The sequence below is a fragment of the Cnephaeus nilssonii genome (genome assembly GCF_951640355.1).
Source record: "Cnephaeus nilssonii genome assembly, chromosome: 19".
NCBI lineage: Eukaryota > Metazoa > Chordata > Mammalia > Chiroptera > Vespertilionidae > Cnephaeus > Cnephaeus nilssonii.
Window position 1 is genome coordinate 30,604,010 of NC_137090.1, and position 16,995 is coordinate 30,621,004.

General features: G+C 43.3%; 1 protein-coding gene and 1 pseudogene across 2 annotated transcripts in view; one reads left to right on the forward strand and one right to left on the reverse strand.

The window, feature by feature from the left end:
- Positions 1-16,995, forward strand: part of CRLF3 (cytokine receptor like factor 3) — a 44,471-nt gene that overhangs the window by 9,643 nt on the left and 17,833 nt on the right. Inside the window, exons 2-6 of the mRNA XM_079797860.1 lie at positions 5,332-5,539; positions 10,135-10,222; positions 12,556-12,733; positions 14,428-14,650; positions 16,051-16,183. Of these exons, the coding sequence (XP_079653986.1) occupies positions 5,332-5,539; positions 10,135-10,222; positions 12,556-12,733; positions 14,428-14,650; positions 16,051-16,183 (830 nt within the window). The remainder of the gene's footprint in view (positions 1-5,331; positions 5,540-10,134; positions 10,223-12,555; positions 12,734-14,427; positions 14,651-16,050; positions 16,184-16,995) is intronic.
- Positions 2,337-4,764, reverse strand: LOC307115510 (integral membrane protein GPR137-like; annotated as a pseudogene). Its single transcript has 2 exons — positions 3,650-4,764; positions 2,337-3,573 (listed from the first exon to the last, which is right to left on the reverse strand). The product of its transcript is annotated as an integral membrane protein GPR137-like (transcript).

The window sequence follows — 16,995 nt, forward strand, 5'->3', positions numbered from 1 at the left end:
TTAAACAGCCTGGTGTGTGGAAAGACCATGGTCCTTGGAGTGAGACTGTTTCAGGCACTGGGAAGCCTTGCGGAATTTTTTTGACTTTGAGCTTCACTTTGCTCAATATAAACAATGCAGACCCACCCCTCAGAGCTGTGAAGATTTAATGAGCTAATCGTGAATGCAGTGGACCATGATGCCACATCAGGTAGGGACAATTCACTCGGCAGTGAAGCCCACATTTTCTTTTTTTGGAAGCCCACATTTTTTAAAGCTTCAAAAGCAAAGCAAATACACTTGGTTACGTAATTGGCTTAAAGGTGACTGAGGCTGTAAATTATGATGGGAGAAGGAAATGATGCCAAGGTAGTATCAAGTTTGAAAAGCAGTGGTTGGCATTCTGTGAATAAAAGGGCACACATTTACAATGGAAGTCCAGGAGATGGATTTGGAAATGGAGTCTCCCTTCCCTGGCCCTCTCACTGCTTTGTGTTCACATACTTCCTTTTTTTTTCTGAGGTTCTAAAACAGAAACAAAACATAGGCCCTGCAAGGAGCTTTTGAATTCTTTCTAAAGAGGAAATTGACTTTACCTAACCAATGCACTTCCTGTGTGTGCCGTATCCGTGTGTGCCGCATCCGTTAAAGAGCGAGGCAGGCCCTGGTTGGTATAGTGTTCAGCTGCAGAATTTCCTCTTGGTGGTAGGGGTGCAAATTATATTACAGTGTTCCGACATGTATAAGGTCTGTCTCAGTCTCCTGGGGATCTTGTTAAAAATGCAGGTTCTGATTCAGTAGCTCTGGGTGAGACCTGAAAATTTTTGCATTTCTGACAATATTCCAGGTGATGTGTCTCCCTTGGTTCTAAATTTTAGTAAGGTCTTAAAAAGCACACTTGATTAACTTTATTTTTATTCAGTAACATTTATTTGCTTAGTGCTGGTATGTTAGGGGCTTATTCCCAAGGATCCCATAGTTGAGTGATGAACCAAATCAAGTACATTTTTAGTTTGGCTCTTTTTTAAAAAATATATATTTTGTTGATTTTTTTACAGAGAGGAAGGGAGAGGGATAGAGAGCTAGAAACATCGATGAGAAAGAAACATCGATCAGCTGCAACCGAGGTACATGCCCTTGACCAGAATTGAACCAAGGATCCTTCAGTTCGCAGGCCGACGCTCTATCCACTGAGCCAAACCGGTTAGGTCGAGTTTGGCTCTTTAAAAAAAAAAAATCAACAAAACAACTTTGACTTTGGTTTATCTTATAGAAGTTCTTTAGTAACTTTACGGAGATTAGTTAACAATTAAATTTAAATTAGGATTTCTCCTTTACTTTATGATTTAAGGAATTCTATTACTGCACACATACCAGCCACTGTAACTCCCAGTAAGGTGAAAAAGATAAAAAGTTGCGTCCATGATCTGTCTACCCAAGCCAATCAAACTGTTAGTTCTTTTTTTTTTTTTTTTTTTTTTGTATTTCTTCGTTGTCCTTGGGCAGGGGCATCTTTTGTTTTTATGTGGTTGTGAACATTTCTGTAAAACAATTTTCTTTGTCTGCTTTTTAAATTTAGTATTAGAGAATAAATAGAAATTGTTCTAAATTTCTCTATTAGCTATTGAAATATAGTACTTTAGCTTGGTCGGTGTGGCTCAGTGGTTGAGCATTGACCTATGAACCAGGAGGTCATGGTTGGATTCCCGATCTGGGCACATGCTCCAGTTGTGGGCTTGATCCCCAGTAGCAGGCATCTGATCAATGATTCTCATCATTGATGTTTCTATCTCTGTCTTCCTTCCTCTCTGAAATAAAAAAAATAAAGAAATAAATATAGTGTTTTCTCCATATTTTGATATATTCTTTCTAGGTGGATTTTCTTGGACTTCAAACATTCTTGCTAAGATAAAGTTAGCAAAAGGGTTAGGGCAGTAAACATAATATGTCATATGAAACTAATATGATAGTGTTAGCAAAGTAAAGTATGTGTTTGCTTTAATTCAACTAAGAGTTTTGGTTTATAGTTAGAATTTCCTTTTTGTTGTTAATCCTCACCGGAGATATTTTTTCCATTGCTTTTAAGACAGAGTGGAAAGGAGGAAGGAAGGGAGGGCGGGAGAGAGGGAGAGAGAAACATCGACTGACTGCCTCCTGCACATGCCCTGAACAGGGGACAGGGAGCGAACCTGCAACCAAGGTACATCCCCTTGACTGGGAATCGACCCTTCAACCCTTTGGTGCTTGGGTTGGCGCTCTAACCCAACTGAGCCACCCAGCCAGGGCCACGTTATATGTATTAAAAAAAAAAGAGTATGTGTGAAATATATTCAAACATTTCCATAATATGTGTGAAATGTAAAGATTTTCTTGTTTTATCTCTTAGAACAGCGGTCGCCAACCTTTCGGACCTCACGGACCAGCAGTAGTCCGCAGACCACCGGTTGGTGACCGCTGTCTTAATCTGGCTCTGTGGACGTAGAGCAGAGTTTCTCAAAGTATGGGCTGCAGAATCCCAGGTGTGCTTGTGGAAGGCAAGAACTCCATACACTCCTCTTGCCCCGCTTCTCCAAGCTTCTAGTTGGGCAGGTCTGGGATGGAGCCCTGAATTATAATCTGAATTATAACAGGCAGCCTGTTTGATTCTTCTGCAAACCAACTTTCAGATTTACTGCTCCCAGCAAGCCATGGTTGGGGTCTAAGGGAATTTGTAACCCCTGACATTGAATAGAGTATTCATTTTTCTGGGAAGAGGGTCTATAAACCTCTCAGTTAGATTCACAAAGAGGACCATGACTCAAAAAAGATTAAGTCATTGTCCCAGAAATGTGTTTTAAAAATAATATATTTTTATTGATTTCAGAGAGGAAGGAAGAGGGAGAGATAGAAACATTGATGAGAGAGAGAGAGACACTGATCGGCTTCCTCCTGCACATCCCCCACCGGGGATCGAGCCTGCAACCTATGCATGTGCCCTGACCAGGAATCGAAGTGGGGACCTCTTGGTTCATGGGTTGATGCTCAACTACTGAGCCACACCAGCCAGGTCCAGAAGTGTGTTTTTTATGAACATTTTCTGCTTCTTATGAGCTTCTTAGGATTTTAAATAAATTCTTAGTTTTCTTTTGGCATAATGAGGGCATTTTATCCATGAGTGGATTTTTTGGTATTGTAGCTTTCTAACCTACCATTTCTTTATTCTTTAAGCAAATGAATTTTAATCCCCTCCTAGTTTAAAATTCTTCCCCCCTCCCCCCCGGGGCACAGATACTGTTTATTGAGTGGCAGACACAGGAGAGGTAGCTGGCTCCAGCATAGAAGCGGGGGCGCAGGTCATGCCAGGGTGCTGTGTGCATCTGGCAGGCAGGGCCATGCCCCCATCAGCACAGATTCACTACAACAGAAGTAGCAAGGAGCTGGCCAGGGGAGGAGGTGGCCACAGTCCCTGGGATCCTGGGCAAGAAGCAGCAGATGAACTTGGCACAGGGGCCTAGGTAGGAGGGACTGGGGTCTGAGTGTTCTGGGGACAGGTGGAGGGGATCACGTCTGTGGAGTGGAGTGGAGACTGTGGCGGTGGCTGCCTGGGTCCAGCACCTGGGAGAAGAGCAGAGGAGTGGTCTGAGTCTGGCTGCCCCCGTACCAGCCTGGCTCCCGCCCGATGGCGCCGTACCAGCTGCCAGAGCCTAGGCTGCCTGAAATGCTGGTGCTCTCACCCCGGCTGTGCTCCCAGGAGCAGCTCTCATCCTCGCAGTGCCCGGCCCGATCGAAGAAGTAGGAACGGGAGCCAAAGACCTGCCCGTTGAGGACGCGGCTGGTGCTCAGGCCCTGTGGAGGCCGGTGCACCCGGAAGAAGCCCACCAACAGGGTAGTGGGCAAGCAGCTCCCACACAAAGAGGATGAGGCTAAACACTGGGTAGCCTTTGTTCCCAGGTCATTCACCAGGTCCGCCTCATCGGAGACATTGTACCAGTCATAATCGAAGGCATCCAGCCGGCTCCGGGGAGCCAAGGCCAGGGCCGCCAGGTTGTAGCAGGCCCGACTGGCATAGAGCAGGACCATGGCACCGCCCATCGCAGCTGCCTGGCACACACTGGTCCCCTTGGCCTCCAGGTAGATGCTGGTGGAGGGTGCCTGCCAGGCAACAAGGCAGAGGCAGGCGGCAAGAGAGAGTGCGCAGATAACAAACAGGGAGTCGCTCAGCAGGACACGCACCAGCAGGAGGGCCCAGGGCTGTGCCCGGAGCCGGCGGGACAGCACAGCACACAGCACATTCACCAGCAGAAAGAGCAGCGAGGCCCCCACGGAGGCCCCTCGGACAGCCAGCAAGCCTCGGCTCATCTCTGGCCGACGTTTCGCCTTGGCTTTGAACACCACCTGGGCGAAGTAGAGGTTCATAAGCGTCAGTGTGAAGAACTGCAGGCAGACAGGGCAGCAGTAGAGAAGCCGAAAGGGCAGGGGCCCCAGGCAGTTGGCTCGGGGGGTATCTCGGAAGTAGAAGGAGAAGAGGGTGGTACACAAGGCAGCCCAGAGCAGACAGAGTGCCAGGAACACCGTCTGATAGCTGAGACGCTTGTGCCCGTACAGGAGCACCAGCCAGAGCCGGGCATAGACGGAGAAGAGCAGGGCGTACAGAGTGGTGTAGGCCGCAGTCAGCCCCAGGGTCACGGCCGGTGGCAGTGCAGGCACCAGACCAGCAGCAGGCACCAGGCCAGACAGGTTACTCTCCACGTCAGGGAGGGAGGCCTGAATCCTGAGGCAGAGATGCAGGGGCTGGTCCGCCGCCTGTCAGGCACAAAGTCTCCCCGAGCCGCACGGCCACCCTTACAGGGGCCCTTATCCCTTCCACTGCGCCGAGACAGTCATCCTGCCAGGGGGAGGCGCCCCGCTTATCTCGAGGTTCCCCAGATGGTGCGGGGGAGGGTGCCCTGTGCATCTAAAATTCTTTTTTACTGAAATGTACTATTGCCATGAATTGCTTTGTCCAGATAACATTCTCTAACATTTATTGAGAACAACAATGTACCAGTTGTTTTACTAAGTGCAACATATATTTTTATTTAATCCTAGCAGCAACCCCATGAGGTAAGCATAAGGAAATTGAGGTGTGGAGTGCTTAATTACCTTGACCACACTGACACAGTTTGTGAATGATGGATCCAGGGTTTGATCCCATTCTGTCTCACCTGTAGGCCAGTTCTAGGCAAGTCTGCAAGTTTGTGCAGATGAATCACGTTTGGTTTTTCAGTGAATAGAAGATGATGGTTGTGTAGTACCTTGAAATTATCATAGGTGTTGCTTGTGGATTAGCCTTTTTTAGTGATTCTGTTTCTGAGTTTTGTTATTTCTTTTCAGATCAAAGAGAGTGCATCACAGACCAGAGATGTCCTCAAACAGCATTTTAATGATTTAAAGGGAACCCTTGGGAAGCTCCTGGATGAGCGACTGGTGACCCTTTTGCAAGAAGTGGATACTATTGAGCAAGAGACCATTAAACCACTAGATGACTGCCAGAAGCTCATAGAGCATGGAGTTAACACTGCAGAGGACTTGGTCCAAGAAGGTGGGAGTCTCCTGTTAAATGTGGCAAATTCAGATCGACATTGCTCATTTCTCAGGATGCCAGCAGGCTTATTGCCATCTGTGGGGTGCTTATGATGTTCCTACCATGGGACAGTTTATAATATAGGATGACAGATATACAGTGAGGTATCCCAGCATAAATGCAATTAAAGTGTTACTTATAATCATTTACAGAACAAGGAGTAAATGATTTTTCTCAAATGGTTCCATGATATCACATTCACTGTTAACAGAGCAATTTTAAGGTCATTTTGAGTCTTCATATCTTTTTCAGAGTGTTTGTGGATTATAGAGTTTAATTCCCTTGTTATTTATATATATATGTTTTTTATTGATTGTTAGAGAGAGATGAAGGGAGAGGGTTAGAGAGATAGAAACATCCATGAGAGAGGAACATCATCGATCGGCTGCCTCCTGCACGCACCTTACTGGGAATGGAGCCTGCAACCGAGGCATGTGCCCTGATCAGTAATTAACCAGTGACCTCTTGGTTCCTGGGCCGATGCTCAACCGCTGAGGCACACTGGCTGGGCAATTCCATTGTTCTTTTTAATAGGTTAACAAATATGATTAGTGTTTACTCCTCAAATTGTAGTTGTTATATTTTTGTCTTTAACCAATTTTGGTTGAAACATGCTCAGATCTAGCCTTGCTGCCTGCCTCCCTCCCTCCTTCCCTCCCTCCCTCCCCATAAGCCTTTGTCAGGTACATTAAATTAAAATTCTGTCCTTTGAGGTTTACATGTGAGTGAGGCATACATGCTGAGAGACATCTGAGGCCTTACGGGGGCACAGAAGGGAGATACTTAACTGGAAGAGTGTAGGATAGCTTTCTGTAGGAGGAGTTTTGCAGAGGGAGCTAACAGCCCGAGTGGAAACAGAAGTAACATCACCAGTTAAGGGAGGGGCATATCAGGGATCTTTTTGAAGTAATTTAGGCAACAGAGTTACACAGTCAAAGTTGCATTTAAAAAAAATGGCACATCCTACAGTTTGGAGACTGGGTTCAAGGTTGTAAGTCTAGAGGTGAAGAGACTAATTAGAAAGTTGCAGCAGTAATCCAGATAGGAAAGAATGAGGGCAGAGCCCTAGCCGGCTTGGCTCAGTGGATAGAGCAGTGATGGGCAACCTTTTGAGCTTGGTGTGTCAAACTTCGCCAAAAAACTGAGCATAACTCAGGTAGTGTGTCACTTTGAGGAAAAAACTAACTCCAAGACTCTAGTCGCAAATGTTTCATCCTCAGGAGCAGCAAATGTTTCATCCTTGGCATGAGGCCGCGTGTCATCAGAAATGGCTACGCGTGTCAGTGCTGACACGCGTGTCATAGGTTCGCCATCACTGGGATAGAGCGTCAGTCTGCGGACTGAAGGGTCCCAGGTTCCATTCTGGCTAAGGGCACGTGCCTGGGTTGCGGGCTCGGTCCCCAGTGGGGGGCGTGCAGGAGGCAGCCAATCAATGGTTCTCATCATTGATGTTTCTGTCTCTCTCTCCTTCTCCCTTCCTCTCTGAAATCAATAAAGAAATAATAATAATAATAATAAAAAAGAATGAGGGCAGAGACAGGAGAGGATAAGGTAGAACTAGTTTTAAGATTTTTCAGAGATAGAATTATTGATGATTTTACTGATCAGTAAGAGTTGGTTACTGGTGATTGTCTGGATATAGGTTGGAGGAGAAAGCGAAGGATTTAGGATGACCAAAACCAGCCTGATTTTGGTGTCAGTAAATTGTGCTTTTTACTGACATAGGAAATGAAGGAGGCGAGTTGGGCTCTGGTGGGTACTTAGGCATTTGTTTTGGGCATGTTGACTTGGAAGTGCTTAAGATGAAAGAGGGAGTTGGGAGTGAGGCTTAGGAGAGAGATAATATCTGGAGATGTTAATATGCCAATTAATGGCATATACATCAGATCTGAATCAATGGGAATAAGAAATATCATCAAGAGATAGTCTACAAAATGAGACGAGAAGGCAGCAGATGGTAGAACTCAAAGGGACAGCAACATTTAAATAACTCGAGGGGGAAAAAGAGGCAGGGAAGGCGGTGGAACACCATCCATTCTGCAGACTGAGTGCAGTCAGTGGCAGAGGATAAAAAGTGTGTGTGGCTCACCAGTCTGTGACTCCGACTAGAAATCAGTCCCGTTTGGTCTTACGTGGAATATGGAACTAGTGTTATCTTCACATGCTAAGTGTATTTTAGTCTTATCTTCAGTGAGAAGTGTTTATTTGCTGTTCACCATAACAGTGCCTTTGAGAAAAAAATTTTTAGCAAGACCACAGAATGTCTTTCCCTGGAGGCCGTGCATTTGGAAACAAACCCAGAAGCAGTTCATCACAGGTCAGGAGTGTACACCCATCACCCTGAGGACGGAGAGATGTTTTTAGTTTAGAAAATAAATCCTTCGAGGCACATACATGGTTGTCACAGCATCTGATGCTTCAATTTTTTTGTACTTCAGAAATACTTTAAATTTCAAACTCTTTTCTCCTTTCCCAAGGGATAAAAACTTATTTATGGAATTGGGAGGATTTTAAGGCAGTGTTCAGTGTGTCTCTGTTTTCCTTTTGGTGAAGGAAACTTGAGTCATTCCAAGGTGCATTCAGATGGAAAAGAATTCTGGTGGGGCTATGGAAGGACATAGAAGTGGTTGTGTTTTTATTGCATTTATATAGCATTTTCTCTTTATTCTGTTGAGTAATTTCTAATCTAATAGATGATAACCTTTTAGAAAAACATCATGATTTGTTGTTTTTTTAATCTTTACTGTTGAGAGTATTAAACATGTTCCTCCTCCCCACATTTGGTTTTATAAGATCCCGTGTGCCCTACTCCTTCTGGCTCCTATTGGTGTTGATAAAAGTTTCTGAAGGAGGATGGAAAAAGTTCCTGGGTCTTCTGCTTTGCATAAAGTTGATTGACAACCAGATTTCCTTGTATAGAACAGAACAGACATTTCTGGCAGGATATTGCCATTGTGGACCCCTTTTCCTCTTTTTTTTATTTTTATATTTTATTGATTTTTTTACAGAGAGGAAGGGCGAGGGAGAGAGAGTTAGAAACATCGATGAGAGAGAAACATCGATCAGCTGCCTTCTGCACACCCCCCACTGGGGATGTGCCCACAACCAAGGCACATGCCCTTGACCGGAATCGAACCTGGGACCCTTGAGTACACAGGCCGATGCTCTATCCACTGAGCCAAACCGGTTAGGGACCCTTTTTTTCTTGAGCTTAACCTTAGTGTCACTTCTAAAATAGTGTCTGCTTTTACTTTTTGGGAATTAAAAAAAAAGCTACTTTAAATTTTATTTTTCAGTTAGAGTTTACATTCAATATTATTTTGTATTAGTTTCAGGTATACAGCATAGTGGTTAGATAATCATATATACTTTACAAAGTATTTTCTCCCCCACCCCCCAATATTTCCAGTACCCACCTAGCACCATATAGGTATTACAATATTATTGACTATACTAGAGGCCCAGTGCACAAAATTCATGCATGGGTAGGGTCCCTAGCGGCTGCCAGCTGCTGGCCGGGGCCTCTCTTCGTTCCACGCCGCCCCCTGGTGGTCAGCACACATCATACTGAGTGATCAAACTCCCGGTCAAACTCCCGGTCTCCCTGTTGAACTCCCGAGGGGACACTTTGCATATTAGGCTTTTATATATATATATATATATGTAGAGAGAGAAATTTCCTATGCTGTACTTTATATCCCCATGACTATTTTGTAACTACCAAAGTGTACTTCTTTTTTAAATTTAAATTTAATTTTTATTAAATTTATTGGGGTGATATTGGTTAGCATCATCATATAGGTTTCAGGTGTCGGTTTCTGTGTTAGAAGATCTGTATATTGCATCATGTGCCTGCCACCCAAACAGCCCATACTTCTTAATTCCTTCACCTCTTTTGGGATTTTTTTTTTTTTAATATTTTATTGATTTTTCACAGAGAGGAATGGAGAGGGATAGAGAGCTAGAAACATCGATGAGAGAGAGACATCGACCAGCTGCCTCCTGCACACCCCCCACCGGGGGATGTGCCCGCAACCAATGTACATGCCCTTGACCGGAATCGAACCTGGGACCTTCCAGTCCGCAGACCGACGCTCCATCCACTGAGCCAAACCGGCTTCGGCTGGGAATTTTTTTAAACAAGATTTTTATTGAGTGCAGAGAGGAAGGGAGAGAGAGAGGGAGAGAGAGATAGAAACATCAATGTTGAGAGAGGATCATTGATTGGCTGCCTCCTCCATGTCCGCCCCCCCTCCCAGCCCCCCCCCTCCGCAACCCACCTGGATTGAGCTTGCAACCTGGGCATGTACCCTGACCGGGAACTGAAACATGACCTCCTGGTTCATAGGTCGATGCTCTCAACCACTGAGCCATGCCAGGCCTCTTTTGGAAATTTTTTCTTTTTTTTTCTTTTCTCTTTTGGAAATTTGATTGTGGCATCACTTAAGAATTGTTTGCAAGAAAACCAGAGACCTACCTGAATATGGGTTGTGTTGATGACTTTAGAATGTAACTATTTTTCACTGTACTAGATCTCTTATTTCTGATTCTAGGAGAAATTGCCATTCTTGGTGGTGTAGGAGAACAGAATGAAAAACTGTGGAGCTTTACCAAAAAGGCCTCCCACATTCAGTTGGACAGGTAAGAGTTAATGCCTTTGGGGCTTACTTTTAAGCATCTAAACCAAGCATGTCAAACTCAAAGGCTAACATGGGCCAAATAAACAAGGTTTAAGTTTATGTGGGCCGCAAAAAAACAAAAGCTTCAATTTTCATAGAAACCTACTGACCACCCAGTAGGTTTATTTCAATAGAGACATGCTGAATACAAAGGGCTGAAATAAATGAGTAATTGTTAACATAAAATAATAGAACACTTTAATAAAAATTAATCTTTTTTCTTGAACATTAACTTACCAGACACTGAATAACTGCACAAATTAATAAGTGTAATGCAAATAAACCTATTTTTCTAGTTCTCCAAAAGTGAAATATTTCCTGTTGCACACACCAAACAAGTCAGTCCAAGGCCAATGATGTGGCCATTGGCTGCTAAAATATTCGCTGCTAATATTAGTGGAGAGAAATGGTGCCCCTGCGCGTAAGGCGTGTGAGGGAAATGAATGCAACACGATTATAGTAATCAGTCATTAGCGAAGGTTGTAGTTCGTTATTAATAATTATGTATAACAGGATATTGTAAAAATTAAGTTACAAATTTTTTATTAAAATGTTTCTTACATACCATTATATTGGCTAGGCTGCAAATATATGTGGCCTGTGGGCCGTGGGTTTGACATGCTTGATCTAAAATATCTGCCTTTTTATTCATCCCCTGTTAAAGATTCTGATTAAGGGAGAAAGAATATATTTTTCAAGGTTTCACTGCTCATTATCAATGTTACTAATATAAAATAGTTGTGATTGCAATTTTTGGTATAGTATCATTATAGATTTTCTTTGATTTTTTTTTTTAAATTAAATTTATTGGGGTGACATTGGTCAACATGAACATACAGGTTTCAGGTGTGGGTTTCTATGTTGCAAGATCTGTATATTGTACCATGTACTCACCACCCAAAGTAAAATCTTCTCCTGTCAACATATATTAGGATTCTCTTCTCCCCCTACTCTCTTCCCAGATTTTTTTCAATTCTAATGTGTAATAGAATTGTTAAATTTTTAATGATTTGAACAGAACATTGAAACTGGGTCATATTTCAATAAAACAGATCTTTTGGTATAAACTTGACAACTGTGATTCTACCAACTTTTTTATCTTCTTGCTTATACTTATTTGGGAATAGAATCTTTATGTAATGTCTTGCAAAGCCCCCACTGCCATGAGCATTATTTACCGGGAGCTTCTGCATCCTTATAGTATGTGACTGATCTAAAATATTCCTTGTTGTTGTTTTTTTGAATCCTCACCCAAGGATATGTTTATTGATTTTAGTGAGAGGGAGAGAGAGAGATAAACTAGTGAGAGAGAAACATCGATCAATTGCCTCCGGTACCATCCAGGGATTGAACCCAAAACCTGGGTATGTGCCCTAACTGGGAATCGGACCTGCCACCTTTTGATGTACTGGACAATGACAATGCTCCAACCAACTGAGCCACACCAGCCAGGGCTGTATTATTATTTTTTTAATAAGAGAAAGTTTATTTAGAAAGTCACAGAGGTAGAAGTGAACTATAGAATCAATGGGCTTAGGAAACAAGTTACAGAGGCAAAAGAAGGGCCTTTGGAGCTTAGGAGAGAGACAAGGAAAAGATGCCTGGGGGAAGGGAGTGGGGAAGGTGTGTTGTGCTCCAGAGTGAGAGCCAACCCTTGGAATTTTTTTTTTTGGCAGGGGTGAGGGGGGTGGGGGGGTGGGGGGTGGAGGGGTGGGGAGGGAGAGGCAGGGGATGGTGTTAATTCTCCTCCAAGGAATTTTTTCCATTAATTTTAGAGAGTGGAAAGGAGGGAGGGAGTGGGGGAGAGAGAGAGAGAGAGAGAAACATCAATGTGAGAGAGACACATTGATTAGTTGCCTCCTGCACACGCTTCAACCGGGCTGGGGATCGAACCTGCAACCCAAGTACATGCCCTTGACTGGGAATCAAACCCAAGACTCTGTGGTGCTCTGGCCAACGCTCTAACCATTAAGGAACACCAGCCAGGGCCGCTCTTTGTTTTTTTTGTGTTTTTTTTTTAAATATATTTTATTGATTTTTTACAGAGAGGAAGGGAGAGGGATAGAGAGTTAGAAAACGTCGATGAGAGAGAAACATCGACCAGCTGCCTCTTGCACATCCCCCACTGGGGACGTGCCCGCAACCAATGCACATGCCCTTGACCGGAATCGAACCTGGGACCTTTCAGTCCGCAGACCGACGCTCTATCCACTGAGCCAAACCGGTTTCGGCTGCTCTTTGTATTTTTAACTCTTAGTTAAAAGCCTCATAAACACATGAGCTTTGTTTCCTCAGCTTACCAGAAGTGCCTTTACTGGTTGATGTGCCTTGTTTGTCTGCTCAGTTGGATGACTCAATTCTTAACATAGTGAAAGACCACATTTTTAAGCATGGAACCGTAGCATCTCGCCCACCAGTACAGATAGAAGAACTAATAGAGAAGCCTGGAGGCATCATTGTGCGATGGTGTAAGGTAAGTAATTCAGAATTATGGAAGTGGCTTCAACATGATGGGTTTGAGATTTGGGGGCCTTAAACTTTTTTTTCTTAAATGTTGTTGTTTTTTTTAAATATATCTTATTGATTTTTTTACAGAGAGGAAGGGAGAGTAATAGAGAGTTAGAAACATTGATGAGAGAGAAACATTGATCAGCTGCCTCCTGCACACCTCCTATTGGGGATATGCCGGCAACCAAGGTACATGCCCTTGACCAGAATCAAACCTGGGACTCTTGAGTCCGCAGGCTGACGCTCTATCCACTGAGCCAAACCGGTTAGGGCTCTTAAATACATTTTTATTGATTTCAGAGAGTAAGGGTGAAGAAGAAAGGGATAGAAACATCAATGATGAGAGAGAATCATTGATTGGCTGCCTCCCATACACCTCCCACTAGGAATCAAGCCCTATACCCAGGCATGTGCCCTTGACCGGAAATCGAACCGCGACTTCTTGGTTCATGGGTCAATGCTCACCACTGAGCCACACAGGCTGGGAAAATTACTTTTTAAATTAACTACCTTTGAATATTTTCTTCTCTTCATAAACAAAAATACAATTAAAGTCACAGGGATCTTGAACTGAGATAGCTCTTCCAGTTTGAGATAAATAGTTTTGAAGGTACTTTTTAAAATCCCTGAATCACTACATTTGTTTCTCAGTTGTAACTCTTACTGAGTTGAGGATTGCTCCCATTTCTGTTTATTAGGAAAGTCAAATGATGGTAGTGAATATTGGGTGTCCGATAGCTTTCTGGTCAACACTCAACTAATATCTCTGAAATAAAATGTCTAAAGAATGATTTCTTCACACTCTCAGCATTGCTGAGGTTTTGTGTGTTAAATTGGTTATATAGATGAGCTACCATATTTTATTTTATTAATATTTTATTTTATTTTATTAATCCTCGAGGATATTTTCCATTGATTTTTAGAGAGAGTGGAAGGGAGGGGGAGAGACACAGAGAGAAACATCGATGTGAGGGAGACACATCAATTGGTTGCCTCCCACACGAGCCTTAACCAGGGCCGGGGATCGAGCCCACAACCAGGGCATGTGACTGGGTATGGAACTGTGACCTCCTGGTTCATAGGTCGATGCTCAACCACTGAGCCACGCCGTCTGGGCTAGTTGTGGGATTCTTATCCTTGAATTTTTAATGTTTTATCTATGGCATTATTGTGTAGAAATCATGCCATTTCATCGAAAGCAGATTTTTTTCATATCAGATTGTGAGGTCTAAAACACATGGTTCAATAAAGAAAAGAAGGGACTCAATGATGGAATATTTTCTATGACCTTCCTGAGAAGAGCCTGTATTGAGTATATTCAACACATGGACTTGTATGTTTGGCCCAAAATGCCACATTCAAAGTTCTTTTTATTTTTTTATTTTTATTGATTTCAGAGAGGAAGGGAGAGGGAGAGAGAGAAACATCAGTGATGAGAGAATCATTGATCAGCTGCCTGCTGCACACCCCCTACTGGGGACTGAGCCCGCAACCCGGGCATGGGCTCTTGACCAAAATTGAACCTGGGACCCTTCAGTCCACAGGCCGACGCTCTATCCACTGAGCAAACTGTCGAGGGCCGCATTCAAAGTTCTTAAACAGTGATGCTGAGAGAAATTATTCTCTGATTTTGACCTAACACAAAGTCTTTCTTCTTAGGTGGATGATGACTTTACAGCCCAAGATTACAGACTCCAGTTCCGTAAATGTACTTCAAATCATTTTGAGGATGTATATGTAGGCTCTGAAACTGAATTCATAGTATTACACATAGACCCCAATGTTGATTATCAGTTCCGAGTCTGCGCCCGAGGAGATGGCCGACAGGAGTGGAGTCCTTGGAGCGTCCCCCAGATAGGTCATTCCACATTGGTGCCGCATGGTATGCCCTTGCCTTCTCACTCCTGAGCTTAACTGTGTGTAGGAACACTTGTTTTCTGTGCTCAAGATCGCACACTGACCACCCTTATTTCTAAGGCTAACCTTTGGATTGATGAGAACAACACAGGACGTGTCTTTTACTTCCTGATCAAATTACTTCATGTGACTTTTACAAAGAACTCAACAGTTCTTATCTCCAGAGTATAAAATAGTGCCACCCAGGATTGGTAGCATTCCCTAAAACCACAGATTTTAAATACTGTATCAGGAAACTGCAGGGTTTTTTGTTGTTTTTTTAAAAATATATTTTTATTGATTTCAGAGAGGAAAGGAGAGGGGGAGAGAGAGATAGAAACATCAGTGATGAGAGAGAATCATTGATCGGCTGCCTCCTGCATGCCCCCGACTGGGGATCGAGCCCGCAACCCAGGCATGTGCCCTTGACAAGAATCAAACCCAGGACCTTTTAGTCTGTAGGCCAATGCTCTATCTACTGCGCCAAACTGGATAGGGCAGTGGTCGGCAAACTGTGGCTCTCGAGCCACATGCGGCTCGCGAGCTGCCGTTTGCCGCTCTGTTGACTAATGAGTTTGCTGACCACTGGGATAGGGGCTTAATCACAAGGAACAACAACAGCCTGTAATTATTGGAATCGAGAGTCTAGGTCAGTTTGCCGACCACTGGGCTAGGGCATGGAAACTGCAGTGTTTGATAACGTTCAGTGTACATCTGAGTAGAGGCTTTTTCTCAAAAGCTGTATGGTTGACATTGATCTCTTCTACACTGAGTGGCCAGATTATTATGATCTCTGAACGCATAATCATCTGGCCACTCAGTGTATACCCTCCTATATAATAAAAGGCTAATATGCAAATTGTTCCCTCGACCAGGAGTTTGACCAGTAGGCAGGCCAGCCAACTGCCCATGTCCACTCCCCCTGGCCAGGCTGGCCTGACCCCACCCATACATGAATTCATGCACCGGGCCTCTAATACACACACACATACACACACACACACACACACACACACACACACACACACACACACACACTGAGTGGCCAGATTATTATGCATTCAGAGATCAGATACTACTTCAACAGATTCCGACTCATTTGTTAAATAGTTATTAATCAGGTTGGAGTAAGCTCAAATGTGATTTTATCAGATAGGCGATAACACTTTTATCTTCCATGCCAGAATTGTTTAAGAATAGATTAAAAGTGTTTTTATGGTTTGTAGGATTAACCATAATACCCTGTCATGGAAGAATCTTTTATTACATTTGCTCATGACCTCTAAGAGTAGTCTCTTCTACTTCCAAGTCTTTTTTAATGTGTCTGTACTGAAGCGAGTCCTGAAAAGATCCTAATAGTTTTCAATGTCTTTGCTTTTTAAAAAGAATGGACAGCTGGCTTTGAGGGGTACAGTCTGAGCAGTCGAAGAAATATAGCACTCCGGAATGATTCAGAATCCTCAGGTGTTCTCTACTCCAGCGCTCCAACCTATTTCTGTGGGCAGACATTAACATTCAGGCAAGTAGATATTATAATATCTGTCTGTTGTGGCTTAGGCAGGATAATGAAGTGTACAGAACATATATAACCTTCAGATCAAAATTGTCCTGAGGTTATCCCATCATTTATAGGCAGTGGTACTTTGAGGAGATTTCTTTATTTCTCTTTGCTTCAGTTTTCTCATGTATTCATAGGGTTATTATGAAGATTAACTGAACATAAAATGCATTGGTTATGTTTGATACATAGTATGTACATATTATGTTTAGATCTCTTTTCTTCTTGGTAAATAGAGGTAAATAGAATACCTCTCAAAAGTCAACCTTAAAAAATTTAGAGGAAAAAGAAGGAACTTTTACCATTTGCAGCAGCATGGATGGACCTGGAGAGCATTATGTTAAGTGAAATAAGCCAGGCAATGAAAGAAAAATACCACATGATCTCACTCATTTATGGAAAATAAAGAACATTATAACCTGATGAACAAAAAGATAGATACAGAGGCAGTAAAGCACCGAACAGACTCAAATTACAGTGGGAAGGCTGGGGAGTGTTGGGGAGGGGGGGAAAGAGATCAACCAAAGGACTTGTATGCATGCATATAAGCACACCAATGGACACAAGACACTGGCGGGGTAGGATGAGGGGTAGCGACAGGGGATAGAGGAGGCTGGGGGAAGGTCAATGGGGGAAAAAAAAAAGGAGATATATGTACTACTATATGTAATACTTTAAACAATAAAAGAAAAAAAAATTAGAGGCACAGAATTTTCTTTTTGTAGTTTTGAATCAATCAGATCTGGTCTCTATGAGAGACAACCTATCAGTGT